The sequence below is a fragment of the Sceloporus occidentalis genome, unplaced genomic scaffold (genome assembly GCF_023333645.1).
Source record: "Sceloporus occidentalis isolate IW3139 unplaced genomic scaffold, rSceOcc1.0.p SCAF_5, whole genome shotgun sequence".
NCBI lineage: Eukaryota > Metazoa > Chordata > Lepidosauria > Squamata > Phrynosomatidae > Sceloporus > Sceloporus occidentalis.
Window position 1 is genome coordinate 140,404,935 of NW_028316985.1, and position 27,378 is coordinate 140,432,312.

The window sequence follows — 27,378 nt, forward strand, 5'->3', positions numbered from 1 at the left end:
TGTCATCATTTAAGCTGGAAGCATGCCTGGCATCATAATAAAAATTACAATAGCATGTGTAAGGAAGTGTTCAAGAGTTCCTCGACTCAAAGGGACAGTGATCCCTAATAAAAACAGTACATTGTCACTGGGAGATAATAAGAACAAATATGGAACCATAAAAATTAATGTCATACCAGTAAAAAAGGAATGCCAAGATAATAATAGAATTTAGATGTCTTTGAAACTAGTTCCTGATCAAAATGTAGTAATTGAGACATCTAACTCATTAAAAAATTGATCCATTTGGAAGATGTGAACAGTAAAATCTTAAATTTACTGCTATTTATTAGTTGCTTAGTAATACAGAAATAGCCAAGATTAGAAGTTAGATGGATCAGATATTTCTGAATAGTGCTATAGAAATGAAAACATTATGAAATAAAACTTCAAGTCTGCTTCTCTGTCCTGTTGAAGCCCAAATCCAGACCCAGAACATCAACTGTTAGTCCAGATTGAACTGCACAGAAAGCCTTTGAAGAACAAGCCCACAAATGAGTGGTAGCTTCAAACAGACAATTCTAATTCTCTTGGATGATGATGATGATGATGATGATGATGATGATGATGATGATGATGATGATAATAATAATAATAATTTGTTTATTTATATTTTCCCACCTATCCCAGATGGATCAAGGCAGGATCACAACCCAGTAAAAATACACAAAATACATAATAATTTACAATAAAAACTCCTAATTCCGTTAAAACAAGTTTTAACAGATTGACAGTGGGATGGAAGAATACAAATCCAAGGAAGGGAGGAACAGTATTTCTTATATAAAGCCAGGGGGATAAGCTAGTAGGAAGAGATCTGTCTTAAGTGCCCTCCTGAAAGCATCCAGGGAGGTGATAAGACAGGTCTCTTCCAGGAAACTGTTCCATAATTTTGGAGCCGCTGCGATGAAAGTTCTTTGAGAGGTTGAAACCAATCTTGTTTGTAATTCTAGTTGGTTCTTCCCCATTATTCTGAGAGTGTGGGGCGGATTATGTAGAGAGAGGCATTCCCTCAAGTAACTCAGGCCCAAGCCATGTAGGGCTTTAAAGGTAATAACCAACACCTTATACTGTGCTCCAGCAACAGAGAGTAGATTATGACTATTTAAAATTATTGTATAGATTTGTTACGATCAACTGATCAAACATCACAATTTTAAATAGTCATGAAAGTTTTGAATCTCACAGGCTTCTTCATCAGGCATACATGTTAGTCATTCTTAAGGGAAATGGAGACAATGGAGAATCACAGAGGTGCATCTTTTCTGAGATGTTAAAGCTGTTATTTAAGATGGTGGCAGAAGAAGAACTGATGAATGCAGAGGCACCCTTATAGAAGACATTGGGCCTGTTATATTTTTGAATGGAAAATCTATGTAGGACGTGGGCTCAGAGAAAGACAAAATGCTGTCTGCAAGCAAGCACATTGTAGCTATGGATGGAGCTTTATACAAATAAGCAGCATAGCAGCCAAAGAACAGGGGTGCTTTCACACTACACAGTTACAGTGCTATGATTCTCCTTTAACTACCATGGTTCCATCCTCTGGAAACCTGAGGTTTGTAGTTTAGGAATGGATATTTAGTATTCTCAGCCAGGGAGCTCAGGTTCTTCCTGGGGCTAGAACCTTTCCATGCATCATGCTACTATTAATATTTTGAAGAAGGTGTGTTTTTCAGGAGGGGGTGGTGGTTGTTTTTAGTAGGGCATTCAATGAAAGTATTCTTCCATTCCAGGCATTTTGACTTATCCATTCTCATAAGCACTGACAAATAGGCTACTGTTTTACCAACCTAAGGGAGGCAAGTGCTGTGTAAATTTACAGCGCTTCATAAATAAAGGTTAATAATAATAATAATAATAATAATAATAATAATAATAATAATAAATAAGTGATTCACTGCTCAGCTGTTTCGGGGCAACAACCAAATTCAGGCCTCTTGGAGACAAAGCTTAACTGAAGGAATTTACAGGCCTGGCTGTTCAGAAGCAACATTTTTTCCCTTTGTGCAATTTCAATTCATTTGGCATCTCTCCCACTAGTGGACATTAGAAGGGAAAATCCCTCTCGTTGTTCTTTGCCACTGCCCCCACTTTCATATTCAGGCAACAGAAGCCAAAGTGATTCATGCCAGATGTTTTGTTTTATTTGGAATTTCCCACATTTATATTATAAAGGACCGTGTGGCAATAGTGTCCTTAGAACATATCAATCTTTTTCTAGTTTGTTGTTGTCAAGTAGGAACCTGGAAACAAACATTAGTTGACATTGGACACCTAAAGGGGATTATATACCATACATTTGCTTCTGGATTTTGAGCACCGATGGGAATCATGATACTTTTGAGACAACCATGAAATTTCCTTTCAGTCACTAAACATCAAGTGCTACATTTGAGCATTTAGAAATATAGCTTAGGTATCCAAAGAAGAGGATTCTGACAGAATCCTACAAAATTAAATTATTTTTAAAAATGGTGCATTGTAAAGACATTTTCCCAGCTGTGTGTGAAAATTCATTCTCAACTTTGACATGTGCTGATACCAAATTTAGTAATCTTGGCTTTTGAGCATAACCTATTTGAAAGCATTACATGTGGACAATTTCTCTACCAGTCATTGAAGAGAGATTAAAATGCACTTAAAGCATCCCACAAATAAAGAAAAATGGCGAGTAATTGCATGAACAATTATCACACACAACTGCGTGAATAAAGTGATTATCGGGAATGCATTGTCGCTGCAAACCTGAAAGTACAAAGGAAGCGAAAGCTTCTTTGTGACCACTTTAGTGGCGGGTTTTGTGTGATGCTGCATGAAGTCGTTTCGCCAAGTTATGCGATTTTCCCGGGATGTTCACAGGAGAAATCTCCTTCATGGGAGTCATGGCAAAGCAGAAGGCAGGGGGAAAATTACAGGAGAGCTGGCCCTGAATTTGCAAGACCTGAGCTGCTGATGTCAGGCCGACTTGACCATCTCCCATTCATCAAAGTCAACTGCAAATAGGAACATCAAATAGTTGCAGTGATTGATTGGCACCCTATAAATGACACATCTGCTGGCGTATGTTGAATGCCATGTGCAGAGTGCTTTGCATTTATAGTTTTTTATGGGTTTTTCAGGCTCTGTGGCCATGTTCTAGCAGAGTTTATTCCTGATGTTTTGCCAGCATCTGTGGCTGGCATCTTCAGAAAAACCCACAAAAAACTATGTATGGGACTCTGGGGAACCTTGAGACCAGGGTTCAGGGCTCAGCCATGCAACCCACTGGGCAAGTCACACCCTCTCAGCCTCAAAGGAAGGCAATGGCAAACCCCTGGACCATTCTTGCCCAGAAAACCTCAGCATGGGTTCCCCTGAGGAAACCACTTGAAGGCCCACAACACCCACAACCGGTGCCCCCAGGAGAGGAGAGGAGAGGAGAGGAGAGGAGAGGGGGCAAAGGGAGAAAGAAAGCAAAGAAGGCTGCTGGGAAGGAAGACCTACCCTCTGACTTCAGACCAGACGGAAGAGCTGGAAGAAAAAGGCGGGCGTCTGGAGCAAAACCGCTTTCCACCCGCGTTTAGAGGGTGCCTATGCAGACTCCATTCTGAGCAACGCTTCTGGGCTGAGCCACAGCTGGAGGGCAGGATTTGAACTCCCCACCCGCCTGTCTGGCGCCTCCTCCTCAGCTGAAAACCGAAACCAAGGCTGCTTCCCCTAAAAAGAAAACTGGAATTCCCCTCACAACAAGAACAGCAGCTTCCTTTTCTTTCTTTCTTTCTTTCTTTCTTTCTTTCTTTCTTTCTTATTTCTTCCACTGGGAGTTAGAAGGCAAGACACCAAGGCTGCAGCCACACTGGAGAAATAATCCGGTTTGGGAGCGCTTTAACTTTGTCTGGCTCAAGGCTGTGGAATTCTGGGAGTTGGAGTTTGTTGTGCCAGACAAAGAGTTAAAGCGCTGCCAAACCGGGTTATTCCTCCAGTGTGGATGCAGCCAGAGAGTCCAAGCAGGACAGGGCTGACATGGAGGACATGGCCTGGAAAAGGAGGACCTCTGGTCAGGCTCAAAATGGAGGACATTTTGGCCTTCCTCCTGGACAACAACATCTTTGTCAGAGGCTTTTGTTAACTTTGGGGTACCAATATAGCAACGCATGAACAAGGACCAATCCCAAAGACTGTTGGAATAGGGAGCAACAATTCTTTGCTCAGTCCTTCCCATTTTGATTTTCTATAACAGGAGCTATTTTCAATTCCTGCTGACTTGTGGGAAATATTCATTTGGCATCAAGTGGCTGCTCAGCTACTGAGTGGCTTTCAAAAATGGTCATGCCCTTCTCTGCCAACCTTGTTTCTTAATAGTGGAGCTTCCAAGTGGTTAGGTGTGCCTCTGTGCAGTTACAAATGCTTTTGAAAGGACAGCTGTGTAGGCAGATAGATAGATAGATAGATAGATAGATAGATAGATAGATAGATAGATAGATAGAGTTCAACCCCCTAGTTCAGCTTCTAAGACCACTTTTCAAAAGTTTTGTGCTTATCAAATGTTAGAGGCTACATATAAAATAAAACCCAGAGTCCTTTTGAAAGTAGTATTATAACGATAGAATACAAACCTTCAAATGCAGTGGGAATTGTGTGGTTCTGCAAACGTTGTTGAGCTGCAACCCCCAGCAGCCCGACCCAGCATAACCAATGGTGAAGACTGCTGTGAGCTGCAGTTCAACAACATTTTTGGGACCACACGTTTCTCACCTCTCGTGTGTCAAACAATATTTGAAACATTCATTTCAAAAGAGACTTTTGCTAAAAACCATTAATAGGCAACTGGAAGGTCTCCTGATTCTCACTTTTATGTGTCACTGAATTTAATAATACATACTGGCAAATAAGTGTCTAGAGTTACTGCTGCTACTTTATCTACACTGCCGTCAGTTTTTTGTCTGGTTATATTATGCTAGCCAAGTCACTTTATGGTTAACTCATATTCATTTCCATATAGCTATGTATTTGTGGTGTAAGCTGTTTTGGTTGCAACTGTAAAAACACTGGATACAAAATATAGTAATACGTTACTGTGCGTTAATGTTTTTTGTCATGACCTCTGGTTTTGTATCCTTGTATTTTATTTTATATTAAGTGTTTCAGGATTTCTTAATAGCTTATGGCCAAATCAATTGAGCCGGTGTAGATAGCAAATCAGATATGACAAAGCTGTACAGATAGGAAGTTGTTCTTTAATCCTAAATAACTGGGTTCAGTTTAGCTTTACTCTGAGCACTTCACTTAACTGCAGTTCCTGGAACAGCACCCAGCAAAGGTACAATAAATGTTTTAAGTACAATAATCAAGATTCGACTGATCCGTTTGGAGATTACAGTGGACCCTTGTTATACACTGGGGTTTGGTTCCAAGATCCCCCATGGATAACAAAATCTGTGGATGCTCAAGTCCCATTAAATATAATGACATAGCAAAATGGTGTCCCTTATAAAAAATGGAAAATCAAGGTTTGATATTTGAAATTTATACTTTTTTGGAACATTTTCAAACCGTGGATGCTTCAATCCACGTAAAAAAAAAATCAGTTTATAAGAAGGGTCGACTGTATTATGTTCTGACTGTATCAGCAAAGCCAGTGTTAGATAAAGTTCTTGTGAATTAAACAATGCTATCAGTCAAAAGAAACACCCTTGCTGATGCATCTGGGCATTTTCTGTAGCTGCTCCCAAGCTCTGGAACTCCCTTCTGAGGCTGCATCCACACTGCAGAAATAATCCAGTTTGACCCAGCTTTAACTGCCCTGGCACCATGCTATGGAATTCTGGGAATTGGGTCGCTCAGAGTGGAGGTCAGATCAAGCCTGAAATCTCCCTGGAAGCCAAGATCAAACAGGCTATTATACTTTGGTTATATCATGAAAGGCTTAACTCATATGGTCCTATGCAGCGCCCCCGTCACATGCTAGGGGTTGGCCGCACCGTCCATATTGGCCTCACCCCTAGCACATGACGGGGGCATCAAAATGGCGGCGCCCTGTACACACGGGCAACGCCATTTTGACGTGAAGAACGCAGTGTCCACACATCCCAGCGCCTTTGTGATGCCGCAAGTGCGCCATTGTTGCATTGCAGTGTCACAAAGGCGCCACAAGAACCTGCTTTTTGCGGGTTCTTTTTGTTCCATGACGGAGCTACACGGTTTGTCCGCTGCGGCTCCCTCGTGGAGCAAACCAGGGCAGTGGGAGACTGCTCTTTTTGGGTGGTCTGTATCCCACCAATACTAGGAAAGATAGAGGGAAGTAGAAAAAGAGGAAGACTGCATGCTAGATGGATGGGACTCAGTTAGGGAAGTCACGGGTAGGAATTTGAAGGACTTAAGCAGAGCAGTGGAAGACAAGAGGGTCAAGATGTCTCATCTACAGGGTTGCCATCAACCTGAAGACAGTTAACAACAGCAAACCTTACTCTCTTTCTTACAACTAATGCCAAGGGGGTTATGTAAATCCTGAATCATTGTCTGGATGCAGTGTGAACTGAGATCTATTCAGACAAAACAGATGTTCTGTTGACTGACAGAAAAACAAACCTGGGATTGGGATTACAACCTGATCTATAGAGTTGCACTTTATTGGTAAAACCAGGTTCTCAGGTTTGTGATGTTCTTCGATCCAGCATTGATCCTAGAATGCTGGCCAGGATTGTCTTTGCCCAGGGTTTGCTTGGTGTTTTGTGTTCCTTCTGAGGGAGGGCAGATTTGGACACATTTGTACTACTGTGTTACCTCTTGATTAACCCCTGCAATGTGTTGTATGTGGGGCCATTCTTGAAAATGACAGCTCAAGTAAAATGCAGCAGCCATAATGTTATCAGGTGTTCACCTTAGAGATGACATTCCATTAGTTTTATACCAAGTGTACTGGCTACCAATCTGCTTCGGAGCTCAATTCGAAGTGTTAGTTTTGACATTAAAAAGACATTGTTTAGGACTTACTGAAAGACTGCCTTCCCTCCATGACTCTGCCTGGAATTTGAGGTGCTCAGCAAATACGCTGTTGTGTGTCCTAACACATTGAGATGCTAAGTTGGTGAGGATGCAAGACGGGGCTTTCTCTGTAGTGGCACCCTGGCTGTGGAGCCTCCAGTCAAGCTGGCTCCCATCTGTATTCAGTTCTGACAGTCAAGACTTTAAAAACTGAGTGGCTTTCCTATATGTTTTGAAATACTGTTTTAAAAAGTACTTTAGTCTGGTTTCTTAAAAGTATTTTTATATTTTTATTTGCTGTCGATTACTTCAGTGATGGTGTACTGAAAAGCAATAAACAAATACTTAAATTAATAAATGGACAGGCTATTAAATGAGTTACAGGCTTGTGGAGGGATTGCAAAATGCAAAGAACTTGGCATACTGTCTGCAGTAATGATGTAACCTACTGCATTTGGAAATGGCCAGCATGGTGTGATTTTTTAACTGCACTGTTTATCAAGACCTTCCTGAAAGCTTTGCAAACTCCCATGTATCTTAACAGAAGAATGAATTGTGAGGTGTTGTATGCCAATATGTTTATTTGATATCAGCAAATTTATGCAACAAGTAGTGGAGTGGCGGGGGAAGGGACCTGTTCAAGTGATGTAGTCTTTGCTGACAATCGCTGTTCCTGTTACTCGTGGTAGCAACTCACTTCCTAGCTCTACATTTTGCTGCCACTGCACTGCTCCCTTCCAGGTCAAGTTTGTGTTCTCACAGCCTGATCTATTTTTCTTTCATGTGTTGTTTCAATAACAAGAGGCCACAATGGATTAACAGTAAACTCTGTTACAGTCGGAAAACTAACATTTCATGTACTTCAGGCTTATTACTAAAGTCTTAAGTCCTCAATCTTATTACTAATGAACCTTCTTTTTTTCTTTTTTGTTTCACTTTCCATATTTACCTATAAACTACACAGAAGACAACCATAACCTCTGTTCAAGATTAGAGTTAACTCTGGTTGTGTATGTACAACTTCAGGGAGATGTTCAGCCTCCCTTAAGTATGCGCTTCGCTAAAACTATGAAGATTATCGCACTGGGGTTAAAATGTTCCCCGTCGCCGCAGGGCATTCCCATCACATTCCCATTGAATTCCAGGGGATGTCATTTCTGGTAACTGTTTCAAAGCGTCCCCAGAAATGGTGTCCCCTGGAACTCAATGGGAACACAATGGGAATGCCCAGCAGCGATGGCGGCATTCTGCTGTGTGGCAAAATAGTGTTCTGGGCCCCATCGGGTTCCCATCATGCTCCATGCGCGCCTCTGCGTGTGCACGTTAGAACGCACCGGGGAACGTTTTAACCCCAGTGCGATAATCTTGTATGTTACAGTTTTAATGTATTCCTGCTCATTTCAGCCCTTGGCCTAGAGAAAGGAAGAAGAGAGCCTGCCAGCTGAAATTGTAACCCGCCATCTTTGCCTTGTGAAATAAAGGGCTTTTAAGTAATTCAGTGTAAAGTGAGGGATTCCTGGCAGGGAACTGATGTTATTCACTAGAGAACAGCCTTGGATGTCCCATTATAAGTGCCATCTGGGAGGGACTGCTTAACTTTCTCCTCTTTCAGTGAGCTTCTGGCCAGGGGAACTTCAAAGTCTTCTTTTCTGTGCCATTCCAGGAAATCTAAGCCTCCATCCAAAACTTGGAAGATACATCAGTGCGTTTATACTCCAAACACAGAATATTTGGAAGGTATAGCAAGAATCATTTAGTTCAAACTTCTGGCAAAGCATGAATCCACAGTTAAAGCACCCCTTACAGATGGTCATTTAGCCTTTGGTCAAGGAAGGCAATCTGATTACACATCTCAATGCGCAGCACTCCAATGGACATTTCATTGGGCTATCGGAGGGAAATTGTCTATTTTACAGTGCCTTTTTAGTTACTGTTAAGCCACCAAGTGCTGGTTGAGGAAAGCATCCTCCCGAGCTAAACAAGTCAGAGCCCAGTAGTTTTTCATTCATTGCCACACACAGGATATTCTAGTACACTGTTTCTCAAACTTTTGTCCTCCAGATGTTTTGTACTTCTGCTCCCAGAATTCCTGACTTAACCAAGCTGACTGTGGCTGCTGGGATTTGAAAACTAAAACATCTGAAGGACCAAAGTTTGGGTATCACTGTTCTAGTAGCTGTAGCATCCACAGTAACTGTCATTTTGACAAATATACAGATGCAGGTCTGTTGCTTTCAACCACCACCTCAAACCTATTACTAAAGAATCTTCATATTTTGGAAACAGAACATGTAAATACTTCAGTAAAAAAAAAGTTTATTTTCCATACAAAAGTGCCAAAATATCCACCAACATTGAATTCTAGTTCAACAACCAGCTTATTCTAGTAATCAAAACTGAAAGCATATTTATTTCACATTTTTTTAAGAAAACAAAAACAAAACAATTTCCTTTTCACACATTTCCACAATAACCAGAGTCCCTAGAAAGAGGGAAATTTGCATTCCGGTTTGCTGCTGACGTCCATATGTCTAAATTCATATAGGCACGGAATGGGTTAAACCTCGGGTAATATTCCTGCTTACAAATAACTGCCTGGTTTTCCACCTGAGCTGAATGCTGATTTGTAGCACTGACTGGGCAGCAGCTTTCATAAACATCACTCTGTGGTGCCCAGATAGAACCAAACAGTCCAGACATGGGTGAGAGACTCCTTGTGCTTGAGAGGTAGGACTGAAAGACAAGAGAAAACACAGAGAATTTGATATACACGTGTACATTTACCGAAATCCACACTATTATAATACCGTCATTACACCAGCCAAAAAGGCACAAAATTGTGGCAAGATTTCAAAACCACACACTGCTTCACTAGGCAAAGATTTAAAAAATAAAAAGCACACCAGGGACAGAGGGAAATTATAATATTAGAGTCATGTACTCAACATGTTTTCTTAATACCTCAAGCAGCATTGAGACAAAGGAATTCAGAAACCCAGGAACTGAAACAGAAAGAAATTGAGGACAGGAGGAAGTTATACAGACTGCCCTCCAGATTTGCTGGGATTAGGGGTGCAGGACCCCTGTGAAACTGGAAAACCTGTGAATAACTCTAGCTGTAATATTAGAGCAGTGAAGTCTTGCATATCACTTAATAACTCAAATAATGCTGGGAGGAAGGAGATGAAAAACCCAGAGACTTGAATAGAAGGGATTGGACTGAAGTGTTCATATTAAACAATATATACATATGCCTTTAAATTACAGGCTAATGTTAAAACCCTTTACTGCATGGCCCATATGGAACTATGGATGAAAAGTGCATTGATTGCAGAAAATTAACAGATGGTATTGACTCAACAGTTGGGCTCCAGGAAGTAAAAATGATGACATGCATTCTATTCATCTCCTTAAATCTTTGAAAGAGTAAGGAAACTTGCCCTTAGCACAAAAAGTGATGGAACTAAGCCTGCTGCATCATATGGAGTGGGATATGCTGCACCATATGGAGTTGTAAGGCCAATACATTAGTAAAGTAAGCCTGCTGCTATTAATACTGGAGGGCTAAAAGGATGCAGTGTAATCAACCATTACCCAAACTGTTTCCCCAGAAATATCTCTCTCTCTCTCTCTCGCTCTCTCTCTCTCTCACACACACACACCCCAAATCTGTAAGTAAAAGCTGCAACACTGAAATGACAGAATGTTGGGCAAAAAATGAAGCACAGAGAACATCCTGGGCTACTCAAGAAATAGAATAACCGTACTGTTTTTTTGAAACGTTTGTCAACCAAGGCATAACTACACTTTTCTGGCTTTGTCAAAATAGAAATATTGCCAGAGCAACCTTTCTTGCTTTTCTTTACTGTTCATACTGAAAGCACAAACACTGACGGAGAAAGAAGCACAAGACTAATCAGCTTGCAAGCTTCCTTTCACTCTCTCATATACATATATACATATGTGCACACATGCATACACAAATATAAATAAACATGCACACTGTCTTCCAAAACAAGGATTTCATCCTTAGGACTGAAGAAACAACAAACTGAATAATCTATGCAAGCCACACTAGCTATAAAGCCTAATGTGATTGCTGCTGAAAGAAACTTTCCTGACCACATGTCTGTTTCCTATGCTATTTCACACTTCTGTTTCTATGCTAGTTCTCCATTTTTAAATGTCTGAAGAATGCCATGAGCAGATAGTTGTTAATTGCAAACTGACACAGCTGAAAGCCAACTAAAATGTCTATTTCCCAAGTAAATTTCCTTGTAGTATTTTTCCAATATTTGTTCAAGTTCCATAGATGAAACACTCAAATGCAAACTGAATTACATAACCAGCATTCAGAATATTTGTACCAACTGCAACAAAATTAGTACCAAATCAGGTGGAATAAAAACTGAAGACAGCTGGATTGAACTTCAAAATATGTCTATTTTATTCAAATCTATGAAAAAGAAATGAGTAGCAAAATGTATTCAAAGTACAGTCACAAATGACTAGAAAATTGCAACCATAACAGATCATATTAATATTTTTTTGTGGGTTTTTCGGGCTATGTGGCCATGTTCTAGAAGAGTTTATTCCCGACGTTTCGCCAGCATCTGTGGCTGGCATCTTCAGAGAATGCTTGCCTGGAAAAGAGTTGGGTATCTATATTGTGTGACCTGGGAAGGCAGGAGTGATTTGCATGTGCATTGTTCTGTTGCTAATGGCAGGCCTCAGGGTAGGAGGGTCTGCAAAAGAGGATTAGTGTCTGCTTGATTAGTGCTCATTGTCTGCTGGTAAACCCCTTGACCCTGGGAGATTTCTCATTTGCATTTGTTGAGTCTTGAAGATGCCAGCCACAGATGCTCTGCTAGAACATGGCCACATGGCCCGAAAAACCCACGAAAAACTATGGATGCCGGCCATGAAAGCCTTCGACTTCACAGATCATATTAATATAATACATATGACACTTACTGTTGGGTTGATATAAGGGGTGGGTTCCCAAGTTGGAGGGAGATTGGGTGGGGTGTTCCAAGTGGACTGACAGTTGTGATCAATGAAGGCTGTATTCTGTACTTCTGCATGGCATGGAAAGCCACTGTGGTAGTTCATATTTTCTGTAATTCAGAATAAAGCAAGTTTTCTGATATTGTTCAACCAAATGTACACGTCACACTGTTACCTATCTTCATACTTTAAAAAATGTTTGGAGTTGTGTTTTTTTTTGCAATAGTCTTTGGCTATCTCTTATATCTTGTTTTTTTGTGGGGGGGGTTGCTGAAGTTCATCTGGGAAAGACAGAGCAACAAAGGATGTTGTGCTAAGCAAGAGGATATGTGGACCTATAGAGGCACAACATCATCTGCCTGACAGGAGTCCAAATAGAATAGAGACCACAAAGGCCATGCAGTCCAACCCCCTGCCATGCAGGAACTCTCAGTCAAAGCATCCCCAACAGATGGCCATCCAGCCTCTATTTAAAGACCTCCAAGGAAGGAGACGCCATCACTCTCCGAGAGAGTGTGTTCCACTGTTGAACAGCCCTTACTGTCAGGAGGTTCCTCCTAATGTTGAGGTGGAATCTCTTTTCCTGCAGTTTGCATCCATTGCTCCGTGTCCTGTTCTCTGGAGCAGCAGAAAACAAGCTTGCTCCCTCCTCAATATGACATCCCTTTAAATATTTAAGCAGGGCTAAGTACTATTTTTTTTTGTATTGTATTGCAATTTTAATGTACACCGCTATGATCAATGCGGAATAGCGGTCTATAAATAAAAAAATATTATTATTATATTATTATTATTACTATGGCTACCCAGGTCACAGTGATCAGCTTGCCAGACAGACAAGGGAGGGCAGGATGAAAAGCATGTACAGAAACTGGGATGATACTCAGAAACTATCAATTAATGTCTGATGCTTCTCACTATAACAACATCAGATGGGAAATGACAAACCCTAGGCCAAGTGCACTTCTGCTCATATAGAACTGCTTATAGATCACTGGAGACTCACCTTCTGGAAAACTATTGTATTCATTCATTTCTACTGGACAGTACATGCTGGTAAACTGGCCATCACAAGATGCATTCCAATCAATGAAGCTGTAACAAGAGAAAGTTTCTGATTTTAGAAACCCTAATAAATTAAAAGCCTTCTTCAGTTATGAAAAAATACTTGCAGTGTCATAGAATGACATTATTGTTTTAGCAAAATATGTATGAAAGGAGGGGAAGGCCACTTACCCATTGTGTAATGAAGGGTTCTCCTGAATCATGCATGATATGTTGTTCTCAAGGTTATAGTTCACACTATTAGCCAGGCAGACAGATTGAGGTGGCCACAGGTCTCCTGTTGGATAGAGACCTAGAAAGGCAAGTAAAATGGTCAACTGTTTAACCTACAACTCAAGGTGCAATTCACTGCTGCTTTCTGCAACATATCCTACAAGCAGGACCAATAAACAGTAAATTCAAATTTCTTCTTTACACTTTGGCACACTGTCTCTTAATTAGTTGTAAACATTTTTCCAATGAAAAGATCCTGCCATTTTCATAACAAGCATTAGAACAATACACAAGAAATGTATGATCACTAAGCTCTCAAACATGAAAAAATGGACAGAAGAAAATTTGATTTTAAAACTTAAGTGGCAATTTCCTTTTTTAAAAAAAGATTATTAAAGGTTGTAACACTCCTGAGTAACACAGTGAAACATCAGTCAAGCAGCAATATCAGTGATGCAATTTCATTCAACTGACCTTTATTTTTATCTGGATCTACAGTGATGTCAGTGAAGTTAGGACACAGATTCTCTGGATATTGGGTGACACTATTCATATCCCTGCTAAAGACAAATTATAAACAACTTATTTTATATTTGGAATGACCAATTATAGTTGTCACAGTATGAAAGATATATATGCCATCAAGTGATCTCTGCATAGGTCGTAGTTCTGATAAATCTACATTCATTTCAGCATGGAAAATACACTCCACATACACAGGAATGAAGAACCAGGCAGATATTACAAGTATAAACCGGGCTAAATAACAATTAATGGGAAGGAAGGGCCACAGTTCTATCTTTACAATTAACTGCTTACTAGAAATAGAAAATATGCCAAAAATGCCAAACAAGAAAAAACTAAATACAGGTTGAGTATCCCTTATCTGAAATGCTTGGGACCAGAAGTTTTTTGGATTTTGAAATTTTTGGGTTCTGGAATATATGAATTTGCATATATGTCCATAATAAGATATCTTAAATATGGGACTCAAGTTTAAAGGGTGGTGCAGTGGTTAAATGCCTGTACTGCAGCCACTCACTCACAAACCATAAATTTGCAAGTTCGATACCAACGAAAGGGCTCAGGCTCGACTCAGGCTTGCATCCTTCCAAGGAGGTCGAGTAACCAGATTGTTGGGGGCAATTAGCTTACAGGTGTAAACCACTTAGGGAGTGTGTAAATGCACTGATAAGTGGTATAGAAATGTACTTGCTATTGCTATTAAACACATAATTAATTTATGTTTCATATACACCTTATACACATAATAGCCTGAAAGTAATTTTATAAAATAATTTTAATAATTTAGTGCATGAAACAAAATTTGTGTACATTGAACCACCAGAAAGAAAAGATGTCACTATCTCAGCCACCAATTGTAAAAGTTTTGTTTGTTGGAGTGTTTTGGATTTTGGAAATCCAGATAATGGAGACTCAACCTGTAGTATAAATTGGAATTACTATATAATACTTACTCCCCCTCCCATTCAGTTTCCTATACTAAGTAAATTTAGGGCTGAAGGGGTCAAACTGCTTTACAGAAAAGGATAATTATTAAAACATTTACCTGGTGTTGCAGATGTTGTGAGACAAGTTTAATGTGATGGGTGTTTCAGCTGGAAAATCACTGCATGAAATTGTTTCCCCTATAAAAAGCAGTAACAACAAATCAGACTTTTTAACAAGTATATTCATGTTAAAGCCAAGTTTAATAGTTCATTAACCACTAGGGGTATATGCAGTCTGGAATACAACAAGAGTGATCCTATCACAGAGTTTTCTTGGGAAGATTCTTTCAAAGCGGGTTTGCTATTGCTTTCCTCTAAGGCTGAGAGAGTGTGATTTGTTCATAGTCCATAAGGTTTTTATGGGTTTTAAGACAAAAGTCTTAAAACAGACCACTATACTTATACCACTATAACATAATAGCTCTCAAATATGCAAATATAGTGGCCCCTTCCCTTACACAGGGGATCTGTTCCACCCTCCACCCCCTACCCCCCGTGTAAGGGGAATTCCGTGTATGCTCAAGCTCCATTAAAAATAATGGGGCTAGGGTGCAACACGTGAGCCATGGGCGTGTGTGCCATTACCCCTTCCAGTGTATGCCAAGGCTTCTTCTGGTGGGCGCAGAAGATGTGGGCGCACTGTACTTTCTTTTTAAGGTGCCACGTACAACCTTAAAAGAAATGAGTATACAGCATTTTAGCTGCAACAGGAGAATCCTAAAGAAGAGGGAGCCAAGAGACTGACACTGAATTCCTTGAGGTTTCTACATCCAACAAAGGTACAACATTTTCACTGGGACTGCATTTGGCAGATTTTACTTCTACAGCACATAAAGGTTTTTCCAGATGCAACAGTTCACAGGTTTCTAAGAAGTTAATTTTCTCTGTTTAAGAAGTGGGTAAACGGCTTCACTCAGGATAGAAATACCCTGGATCTCAAGGGAAGTTATTTTTTCTGTTGTTAATGGAATTGGCAGTTTGTTGTCTGAATTGTATGAGTCTTTGTCTCCCAGTGCCCACATAGACAAAGTGGGGAGTGGCTTCTGTCTGCAATGATACTCCTCCATACCATCTTAACTGACAACAACATCTTAAAATGTAGGCCTGTAATTCTAACACTGTCATTTCTTCCATATCCATCTCTTATATGATCTTTAATACCTTTGCCTGATGAAGGAGCCAGTGGAGCTTAGAAAACTCACATGATTTATTTTGTGCATTTTTGGTTGGTATATAGGTATTGCTATTTTGTAGATTTTGGATGCATTGTATTTTGCTTTATGGCCAACACAACTACCCCTAGATATGTTTTATCTGTAATTGATAGTAACTTTCACTTAAAATTAACTTCTAGGGTTCCCCTCAACTCTGTACACATTTATTATACCATATTCAGGTAATCTCCCAATACTGAAATATGACAACACAGTTAACAGAGATGAAAGACAAAGTAGGAAAATTCTTGTTACCGAATTAAAACATTTAAAGAACTTGGAAACTACTTTGTGATACCTAGTAACTCTTATGCATATTTTTAAATATAATTTTAGGTTTTAAAATATGGTCCTCATGATATATAATTGACGTGGGTGTACAATGATGCTTTAAAAAAAGCGAACAAACAGAGATGAACACCCAGACACAGGCGTCTGGTTCCACTTACTGGAAGGAAGGAAGTGTCTGTTGGGAATCATTGGCTTTTTATCCCCATCAGAACTACTGGTGCTGCTCCAGCTGCCCCAGCTGCCCCGACTGGCACGTACACCCCCAGAAGAGCTTCCACAGTCTGAGCTTGAATCTGAGCAAAACCTTTCCAAGCACTTCTTTTTGGGCCATTGGTAGAAACCTTCTAGTGGAAAAATTGAAGGGAAATAGAGAAGAAATTCTTAACAAAACTAAACCATATGAGTATTGACAGCTTATTACCGCTAGTAGGCAAACATGCAATTACAATGACACTGGACATTCTCTTATATTCTCTCCCCCCCCCCCCCCCCTTCAGTATCTTTCCAAGTTGAGAGCATTTTCACAGTGGCTAACTGGTTGGGATAAGAGAACTCATTTCTAAATTGTTCTTTTTTTGCACTTTAACTTGCACTCCACAAGTGGTCACCAAGTGAGAATGTGCATTCCCAAAAAAGGACATAGAGCTACTACTAATTACAGTTGTCTCTCCCAATTCGCGTACTTGGAGTCTGAAGTCTCGCCTGTTCACAGACAGCAAGCAGGAAGGGACAAAATGGTGCATGCACAGAAGTATGCCACTATTGAAACCAATGGCAATTCCAATATTGGCAGTTTCCCAGATTTTGGGGGGGGGGGAGTGTCCCGGAATGCACAAATCGGGAGGGATGACTGTACAGTCGGCCCTCCTTACAGAGATTTTTTATATACGTATTCAAGCATCTACGATTTGAAAATGTTCAAAAAAGTATAAATTTCAAATATTAAATCTTCATTTTCCATTTTTATAAGGGACATCATTTTGCTATGTCATTATATTTAATAGGACTTGAGCATCCACGGATTTTGTTATCCACATGGGATCTTGAAACCAAACCCCAGCGTATAACAAGGGTCCACTGTACTTGCTTTTCATTCATGTTTCGTTACGTACCTGCTTCTCTCTGTGTAGAGAAGCCCATTTTCTCATCTCCTTTACAAGTTTCCCCATTGCTCTGAACACACCAATTTCTTATGTTAATGTTAGTTCTAAGTTCTGGTCTTTCAAATTCACTGCATACATGCTTCAGTTCTGTCTGTTCTGGAACCCTAGAACAAACCAACACATACATCAGAAAGATATTGTTTTCTCTTTCAATCATGATGTATTTTAAATAGCAGGTATGGAAACAACTGATATGTTTATCATTAAAAGAAGGAAGACTCTCACAGAGTTTTTCTCACAGTCAGTCTCAGAGAGTTGCTAATGACACTTTAAAGTCTTTGAAGGGGGGGGGGGATAATGGAAGTAATAAAAAAGAATGGCATGAATCAGAATTTGTCTCCTCCAAATAAGATTTCTTCTGTCTGTGGAAGTCTTCTAATCCAGCTGCTTTTTCCTCCCCCTGTTGTACCTGTGTCCCTTCTAATCCACTCTGGAGGATCAGGGACCCTCTGGAACAATGACAGAAGCTGCTGGCCAGATGGAAAATCAACAAAACCTCAGGGGCCTTCTGAGAAAATAGTCCAATAAATTTTAATTAGTAGAAATATTACAGGACTTCCTCTAATAAAAGATTGTCACAGATAGGGATAACAATACATACCGTGCAGATATATTAATATGCTTCTTCTTATTTTTTCTGTTTGTTCTATGTCGAATCCAACTTGTATTTGGTAAGTGTCCTTCTCTTTTCTCCTGAGATCTACTTTTCTGTTGAACATCTTCCTGCTGAAAGCAAAAACAAGCCTTGATCATATAACATATGTACTCAATGGCCCCTTCATGTAGAACAACATTTATGTTGGGAATGAGACCAGTCTAGTAATGAATACAGTGCGCCCTTGCCTTATGTAGGGGATCCGTTCCAGACCCTTCTGTGTAAGGCAAATTGCGTATATGCTCGGGCCCCATTGAAAATAATGGGGCTCGTGCATATTGCAACCCCGTAAAAGACGTTTGAGTATTATGTGGGCGCACTGTACTGCCCAATTACTCCCACTGTAAAACTTCCATTGTTGGTTTACCATGACATCTGAACTCAGAACTCAGTGGTCTGCCCTGTCTCTCCCATGAAAGTACAAAGAAATAATCCTAGGAAAGGGATGGCTCTCTAGATATTGGTGAGGCCAACTCCTGTCACACCTAGCTAAAACTCACAGTGGTAAGGGAAGATGGAAGTTGAAATGCAATACCATGAGGATGCACAAATCATCACTTCTGCACTGTGGGCCATGTTCACACGTTATGGCAAATGATGGTTTGGAAGGTGCATGATTTTATTCAGCCAGTCCATATCATGGAAGAATCAACAGAATAGTATGCATAACAGCATGCTGCTTCCAATAAGAAGAAATTCTACAGAGTTCTGGCTTGTTATTCTAGGCAAATATGCTTAAAACTGTAAGTCTGTGTGAACATCTCCCAATCAATCACCCAGTCAGTCAGTCAATCACTTTATTTATATCCTGCCTTTCTCCCAAGAATGGGACTGAAGGAGGAATTAACAGTCTGGTAGAGTTTAATGTCACAACACTATAATTAGAAAATAATAATCAAGCAAAAAGTGTAATTTGAGCCACTCTTAAGGACTGGTAAATAGCCTTCTGATGCTGAAATACAAAAATGTTTCATTCTCTTCACCCTTCATATTTCTTGATTCATTCCTCAACTAAATGCCACAGAGACATAAAAAGTTGAAATCCAAGGAACAATGGTCTATACAGTTTTTGTTGGATTAAAACCAGAACCATCTGTCAGATTTACGACCAGTTTAGTTCTAAACTCACCCACTATAAATCATGCCTTTCTTCACTTTTTCCCCCTGGCCTCACCTGTTCTATTCACCTGAATTGCTAATCTCATAAGGAAAAAAGATGCCTAAAAAGTTATTTCAGATTTAAATTGTACAGCTACAGAAATGCTTAACTCTTTTCAGGCTGCTGCCATACTGCAGAATTAATATAGTCTGACAATGTTTTAGTTGTCATGGCTCAATCATATGGAATCCTGGGATCTGTAGTTTGTTGTGGCACCAGAACTCTGACAGAGAAACTAAATATCTCACTACAAGCTACAAATCCCAGCATTAGAAAATAATAATCAAGCAAAAAGTGTAATTTGAGCCACTCCTAAGGAATGGTAATAGCATAGAGCTATGGCAATTAAAGTGGTATCAAACCACATTAATTTGGCAGTGTAGACGTAGCCTAAAACAATTAGAATAACTAAAATTTTTGGATCAAGTGCACTATACAGTATAACTCACCTCAAAGTAAACTCCACTCTTGCCAAGAGGGTGTAAGATTCCAACCTGAGTATGTTTCTGACTGCCCTTAAGAACTCATCTGAGTTGCAAGTCCACACAATGGAATGGATATAGCAGCCTCTTACAGTCCACTCTTGCTTTACACGGGAGATCCATTCTGGACTCCTCCGCGTAAAGCAAATACCACACATGCTCAAGCCCCATTTAACTGAATGGGGCTCGTGCACATGACGGCGCGGGTGCACTGTACTGGATAGCACTGCAGCAAATGCTGGCATGTACTTGGACTCTAGATGCACTATCAAAAAGTCAAATTCATATTTTGGGAGTTAAAAACATATAGTCTTGGCATTTCATCTTATTTAAGGTAAAAAAAAAATTCCCCACATCCTACACAAAAAACCAAAATCTCAAGCACCACCATAGAAACCAGTCACCAATGCAGATTGTATTCCCTCAAATTGTTACATGCCGAGAAATACCACTACTCTTCCCCATTAGCATGTCATCTCACTTCTTATTTTTGTGTATTCCTGAAACTATGCTCATGTTTGCATGCAAGTATTAAAAGCAGAAGTAAGCAATAATTCAAACCTCAGCAGAAGAAAGTTCCTCTTTTCTACAACACACTGGTTCATCTTTAGATCCTTTATTTATCACCTTCTCTGTGGAAGGCTTTGTGTTAACCTGTTTTTTCAAAGTCTCATAGTTTTCTGGTTCATTCCTGAGAGGCACTTGCTGACTATTTCCTGAAAAAAAGATAATATTACCCTCAGATTACCCAGGCTTGGAAGACATAAAGTTGGATCCAGGCTTGGAAGAGATGAAGCTGGATCCAGGCAGTGAGAAAATACACTGAAATCAATGAGATTTACACATTAATTTCAGTGGGACTATTTGAAGTATAAAGAAGCCTGGATCCAGCCCAGGGCCACTTCTCATGCAACACTTCACATTAATGTTTCTATTTCCCTACCTTCACAAAAAAAAGGTATCAAATCTACAAAGTAACACAATGTAAATTTTTTAGAACAATTTTTGTTTCTATGCATAATGAGCCTAACATCACAGGTTAAAGCCAGTTTTTCAGTCTACACCATCATTCTATGATGTTGTTTAGTAGTTAATTCCTGAAAATTATAGAATTCTCTTAGGAAACTGCATCTCAGCATACAAATAAACTTTCAAAAATAAAATTTAAAACTAGAAAATTCTCAGATTGTGAATTAGATTGAGAGCACATAAAAATTATATTTTAGACTTTGGGTTTTCCTAGGCAGTATGGCCATTGACCACAGTGGCTAAGGGATTCTGGTCATTGTAGTCCAAAAAGGTTTACTTTTCCAATCTCTAACTACACAAAAGTTATTTTTTCTCTGACATAAGGGCTGCTCTTTTCAGAGGAGAATACCCGGGGGGGGGGGGGGGGGCGAACCTCTGATAAAAAACCTTCACTATAATGACTAAATGTTTGAATTACCTAGCATTTTCAAAGATCCTTTTTAGTTTGGAATATAAATAAGGTACAGTGGACCCTTCCCTTATGCAGGGGATCCATTCCAGATCCACCCCCCAACATAAGGGAAATCCTACATATGCTTGCGCCCCATTGCAAACAATGTGGCACTTGCTTGCAGCGTGGCGTGTGTGCCACAGACGTGCACCATTTGTTTCATTGCCACATGGTTTCAGTGTATGTTTGAAGCCACATATAGTGCACCCATGTATGGCGCGGGAGCACTGTAAATAAGAGTTCAAAATAAGAACTGGCATAAACAAACAAAAAACAAGCCATCATTACAGTCAGCCCTCCATATCCACTGATTCTTTATCCATGAATTCAACAGCTTGAAAATATTCCAATATATTCTAAAAAGCAAACCTTGGTTTTGCTATTTTTATAAGAGGCACCATTTCACCTTGTCATTATATTTACTGGGTCTTGAGGATCCACTGATTTTGGTACCCATAAGGCTCCTGGAACCAAACCCCAGTGGATATCAAGAGCCTACTGTACTTTAGAATGCACAAATGTTGCAGTTCCATCTGTAATTCTGTCTTGTAATTACCATAAACTATGGCAGTTTGACCTTTAGGAATATATAAATACATAAAAACATAATACATAATAAAAGGCAATACATAGTAAAATAATTAAGTTTTTTTAAGTTCGATAACTTAAAGATACATCTGTATTTTTTTGCAGGCATCCAAACACCAAGTGATTTAGCAGAAGCTTGGTGCTCAAGGAATGGAAAAATCTTGACTGTACTGGCACATATTCAAAACATTCCCTTTCACTACTAAAAAGATTACCATTATTCTTCCTGGAAACATCTAGATATTCCGATTGCTGCTGAGGTGAATGTCTTGGAAAACGACTTTCAGACAGCTTTTTTGATGACTTCAAAGAACACAGATCAGGTTCTTTGAGTTCAGCTACATTTTCTGAAGTTTTAAGATTCGTTTCCTTAGGAAACATATTTGTTTGAAGACTCTCCTTCAAACTGCACTCTGAAGAAGTATTTTTCATAAGTGTTGCATTTTTCAATGCAATTTCTTCCTTATCTAGAAAGTTCTCTGGGTGTGTCAAGTTCTTTTGCAGGTTTACATTTATGCTATTTGCATACTTCAGGCTCAGCCAGCTTTCATTAACAGTGCAAATGTCCTCCTTTGGTGCTGAGGTTTGATTTTCAGTTGTCTGGCTTTGTTTGTCATCAGTAGTGAGAATGGTGCTACCAGCTGCCATGTTTGATTTCTGTTTACCATAATATACAGAACATTTGTGTTTCTTCTGAGAATGACTATATGTTGCTGGGCTCCTCTTGGCAGCATTCTGGCTACGACTGGTTGATGTGCCTACAGAGAGAGATCCTTTTCCTTTTCCTTTATCAGAAGAGCTGTAAGTATCTGTAAAGGTTTTGCAGCTGCTCCTGGATTTGAAATAAAATTAAAGTATTTATTCTACAAAAATGCAGTGTTTATTAATAATAAAGACAATTTTTAAAAAGTGACTATGCTCCCCAACTCCGTGGGGAATCAACTGGATAATATTTTGGCTTTTCTTTGACAAAAACGTACTTTCTTATGAGACTTTATAATACTAACCAATATACTTGAGTTGACTTTCCATAACAGACTGTTGAAGAACAGGAAGCACAAGTGCCTTATGCCTTCTGAATGGCTATCATTTATGGAATATAACTTTCATATTTCATTTATTCCCCTATACAACATTCAGCCTCCTAATGTGGAGACAGTTTGCACATCTCCATGAAGTATGTTATCAGGTGCTTTTATTATCATGTTAATCATGTCAACTGGTTATTTAAATTTGAAGAGCTGCCATCTCCCTATAAAAATTATAATTACTCCTTACACTTACCAATTATCAGAGTCAAACTGAAGCAACACCCACTAGTTTTCCCCTCAGAGTTTTTCACAGAAAGAAAAGGTTTTATTACTTGTAAGAGTCAGAGCTGATGATGTCCACAGAACTACTGTTTTGCAATGGAGAAGAATTAGGATTTGTCCTCTGTCTTGACTTCACAAATTCTGTTAGAATGTACTGTGCTTGTTGGAAAGCTATCAAAATCACACCAAGTAGAGACAAACTGAAAAACAGATAAAATATTACAGCAAAGATAAGCTGTTTAAGATATTAGAGGAAACATCCAAAAAGAATATCCAATTTAATGGATGACTATGAATATAGTTAAAGATGTTACAGTCAACATTTGTCTATAGTACAGATAAATAATCTGATGGAAAATCCTTGATTAAATACTCTGTTATAGGCTTCTGTGGAGTCTGTGAGGACTTCAGATAGTTTACTAAACCTGACACATCACAATGACCAGTTGGAAGGTGAGGCATAATATGTCTGAGGCACAAGACTTCGCAACAGCATACACCCTTTATCAGAAGTTAGGGCCTGGATCATCCCTTCAAAAATCTATATTTCTTATCCCAAATGAGAGCAAAATATTCACCCACAGAGTTCTCAGTTTCCACTTAGGAGCCTACCCTAACAATGTCTTCATTTTCTATTATTTTTGCCACCTAGGCAAAGCTAGGTGTACAGTAGTGGATAGTTGAGAAAACCCCTATCTCTAATAGTTGCCCTTATATATTGTAAGTAAATAAGTAAACCAGTTAGTTGTTAAGAATCTCTGGCAGATTTCTTCACCACCAAAATCAATGCAATTTTTCCACTCATGAGTGTTCAAAGCTTCAGTATTCAATACCAGCTACACTAATCTTAATAGTAGAATTTGGAAAAGTTACTTTCAGTGCCCATGCTGGCTTGGAGATTCTGAGACTCGGAGTTCAAAATATTGAGTTTTCCAAAATCTAGCTACTATATATAGGAAAAGGCAACAAAAAGAAATGCTCCAGTGGCATTTAATTAAAAAAACAAACAGCTGATCAAAAGAGCTTAACTGAGTAGTTATTCTAGCTTTGGTTACGGATTTGATTTGATAAATTAATTAGTATCAAATTGAGAATGAAATGTTTTACCTAACAAAGAGCACTGTAAACCTCCAGAAGGATTCTTCCCAGCTGGGTCCTGGCACCACATCTGCACACAGGGGTAAAAGATGATGAGGAAGAGTCACATTGAGTGTGAAGTGGAACTCAACACCAGCAGCCGTTACTAAGGTCAGCTCACGAATAACCCAAGAAGAAGTGAAATCTGGCGTAAACCTGCATCAAAGAAGAATGAGGGGAAAAGACAAAGCAGTGACATCATCAACGTTTTAATATTACTATCTAGCTTGTTTTATTGCTGAGGTATCTATGTGGAGGTTTAGGTTCTATAGAAACCTATTATTTTCTCAAAGAGTAAGACTCCTGCCCCCCACTGCCATATTCTTGTGATTCACAGGTGTTTCTTCCAACACATAGAACCATAAAACATGCTTCTCACAGTCACAGCTATCCAGTTCTATATATTCCCAAAGAATATCCTATCTCTCTTCTGTTGAGGCAGGATTTATGCAGGAGCCTTAAAGTATTGGGAAAATACTGGAACACCTTTAACAAGATGATTGACTGACTTCCACATTTTTCTTCTATGTGGTTTCAACGAACTGCTGTGGCTAGTGCTTGTTGCTCCAGCACTTCTCTCTCCATCTCAGCCAGCTGTATCATCCTGAAATCATCTTTACTCCCTGTGTCTAACCGAGACTTTCTGTGACTCATTTCAAAATAAAGCCAGAGAGAAATCAGATTCTACCTGGTCTGAAAAGTGCTGGGAGGAGTTCTTCCTGGCAGGAGTAACATAAACAGGGGAATACTTCCTCTTGCCTTGTCCCAAGACCTACACTCTGAAACCTTCACCCTCACAGGCTGTACTAAAAAGTGTGTTTGGTGAAGAGTGATTCCATGATATCAAAATGTGAGTGCAGTGGGCTTGAAAGAGTAGTGGAAATCCTTAGCTCTCTGAGTAGGATCTACAGTTGTGAGGCAGTAGCCATGAATGACAGATTCATTTGTCAGCCAGCATGTGAAGGCTAACTGTGAAATATCTTGCATTGCTTTTGTGGAAATCACATTAAATTTTGGCTTTGTATGTGATGTACTTTTACCTATGCGTTAGGATTTATTCTTTCTCACAATTCATTTTACAACTGTTGGATTACATTAATTTATTTATTTGGCAGTATGGACTGATCAATATTTTATTACATATGTACTTACTGTATACATAACTATGGTCTTTTTTATATCTTTCAAATTGTTATGATTACTACTGCTCTACTGAGTTGCTTTGGGAATATGATGATGATAACAACAAACTACTAGAGACTTAATCTGGAGTAGCATGCTAAACCATATCTGCTACAATTAAATGATTCTAACTCATGTAAGAACCCTAATTTATAGGTTTAAGGACTTTTGTAAATAGTTTGGAAACCCTACATCAGCCAAACCATCCTTCATGAACCACATGCGGCTCTATGACATATAATGTGCACTTCACAGAAGTATGTTGCCTCCTTTTTGCATTACAATTCATACAAAAGGTTAATTTTGCACCTCCGAAGGGGCGCCATAGCCACAGCAGCATGGCTTTATGATGCCCCTTCGGTGCTGCATCATACAGATGCAGCCCTGAAGTTGCGCCATGATGGTGCGCACTGTGTAGACTGGTGTGCACCAAAATAGCACCCTGGGGACAGGGATAGGGCATCCAGTGTGCAGGTGCTGCACCCTGGCTCCGCCCACAGGCTGGCACAAAGTGCCACTCTGTATTGGCCCATAGATCATTGAATTAAAAAATAAATTTAATGTGATTCAATATTAAATATTTTTTAAGAATTTAAATCTTTATGCTAGATTTGAGTCAGAGAATAAAGATATTTTGGATTGGTAAGGATTACAGACTGATTGTGCTGGAGAATCAGTAAATTGTACAAGCCAGCGCCGACAATGTTAGTTGTAGTTGATGCAACTTCCAATTGTGTGATTGTGGCATGTGTGGCTGTGTTGCTGGTGGTGAAATTATCAGGGTCTTAATGTGATACTGGGTGCTTAACAGTGTGGTTGCATTGCATGTGTTGGATGTTATTGTTTCTTTTCAGTTTATTTTTTAACAACATGAATGTAACAACGTGTGTAATATTAGCATATGTACTGCAGCTCTCAAACGGCTGATGTTTATCATATGTGGCTTTCACATTATTCATGTTTGGCCATCCCTGCCCTAGATAATGATACAACATTATATTTACTAATGAATAAGATGGAAAAAGAGAGCTGTACGAGCTGTCTAGTGCAGGATCACACAATTTGGTATATCGTCTACATTATATCACCACACCTTGGAAGAAAAAAAATTAATTTTGGACAACATTTAATCCCTGACTCAAATCTAGCATTAAAATTAAGATTTAAATTCTTAAAAATTCTTAAAGCACACTGCCCAAAATACTAAGAATTATGAGCACTACCCCCAATGAGGCAAATAATTCCTTGTCAGTAGGTGCATAAAAATAATATCATAAACTGCAGATAATTTAAACCATGCCATAGAAATAGTATCTTAAAATTCTTTGAAGAATGAGAAATTTGTAATATATTTGAGGAAAGAGGAAACCATTTAAAGGAACTAGCATCCTACTTGCTAAGGAGATTAAAATAAGTTCTTTGTTTGTTAAAGGCAAATGCTTACACAATGCTAATTTCCCGTGAAGAATTTTGTGCCAGAAAAAAATCATGACATTCAAGTACTTCAAACCCATATCCTTGGCAACTGTATCCATTAATCTTCATAGAGGTTACAGTAATAGGAAGATGACCAATATTTTCAACTTTAAAGTTCTTTGTAATAGATAAAATTTGCTTGCCATCTTTCAGTTCTGAAAAGAAAAGAAAAAAACCCAACACAGAACCAACCTTTAGTTATTTTTACATTCATCATTTAAAGCTATTTTGGAGTACCGATGTGCTAATGAGAAAAATTCAATTTCTCCACTACTATATTAAAACACATTTATATATATCATGGCAGAGAGGTGGGGGACCACATGGTGGCATGCAATACTGCTGCTAATGCAACATTTTCTTTGCATATAGGAAATAGCTGCATTAGCATATGATTATCAATGTGATGACAGTACAATTGCATTCATTCAAAAATT

At 39.2% G+C, this 27,378-nt stretch overlaps 1 protein-coding gene across 5 annotated transcripts in view; it reads right to left on the bottom strand.

The window, feature by feature from the left end:
• Positions 1–9,297: 9,297 nt before the first annotated feature.
• The window catches only part of TMEM131L (transmembrane 131 like), an 87,712-nt gene continuing 69,631 nt past the window's right edge, over positions 9,298–27,378 (bottom strand). For 2 of the 5 annotated variants that reach the window (XM_089525656.1, XM_089525660.1), the window contains 14 exons: positions 26,910–27,096; positions 24,254–24,439; positions 23,197–23,346; positions 22,049–22,665; positions 20,327–20,481; positions 18,071–18,195; positions 17,419–17,573; positions 16,465–16,650; positions 14,861–14,939; positions 13,765–13,850; positions 13,249–13,369; positions 13,019–13,107; positions 11,980–12,122; positions 9,298–9,738 (listed from right to left, as the gene is read on the bottom strand). In XM_089525656.1, the coding sequence (XP_089381782.1) occupies positions 9,460–9,738; positions 11,980–12,122; positions 13,019–13,107; positions 13,249–13,369; positions 13,765–13,850; positions 14,861–14,939; positions 16,465–16,650; positions 17,419–17,573; positions 18,071–18,195; positions 20,327–20,481; positions 22,049–22,665; positions 23,197–23,346; positions 24,254–24,439; positions 26,910–27,096 (2,558 nt within the window). In that variant the 3' untranslated portion in view covers positions 9,298–9,459. The remainder of the gene's footprint in view (positions 9,739–11,979; positions 12,123–13,018; positions 13,108–13,248; positions 13,370–13,764; positions 13,851–14,860; positions 14,940–16,464; positions 16,651–17,418; positions 17,574–18,070; positions 18,196–20,326; positions 20,482–22,048; positions 22,666–23,196; positions 23,347–24,253; positions 24,440–26,909; positions 27,097–27,378) is intronic. The other 3 variants (XM_089525659.1, XM_089525658.1, XM_089525657.1) reach the window with 3 other exon arrangements.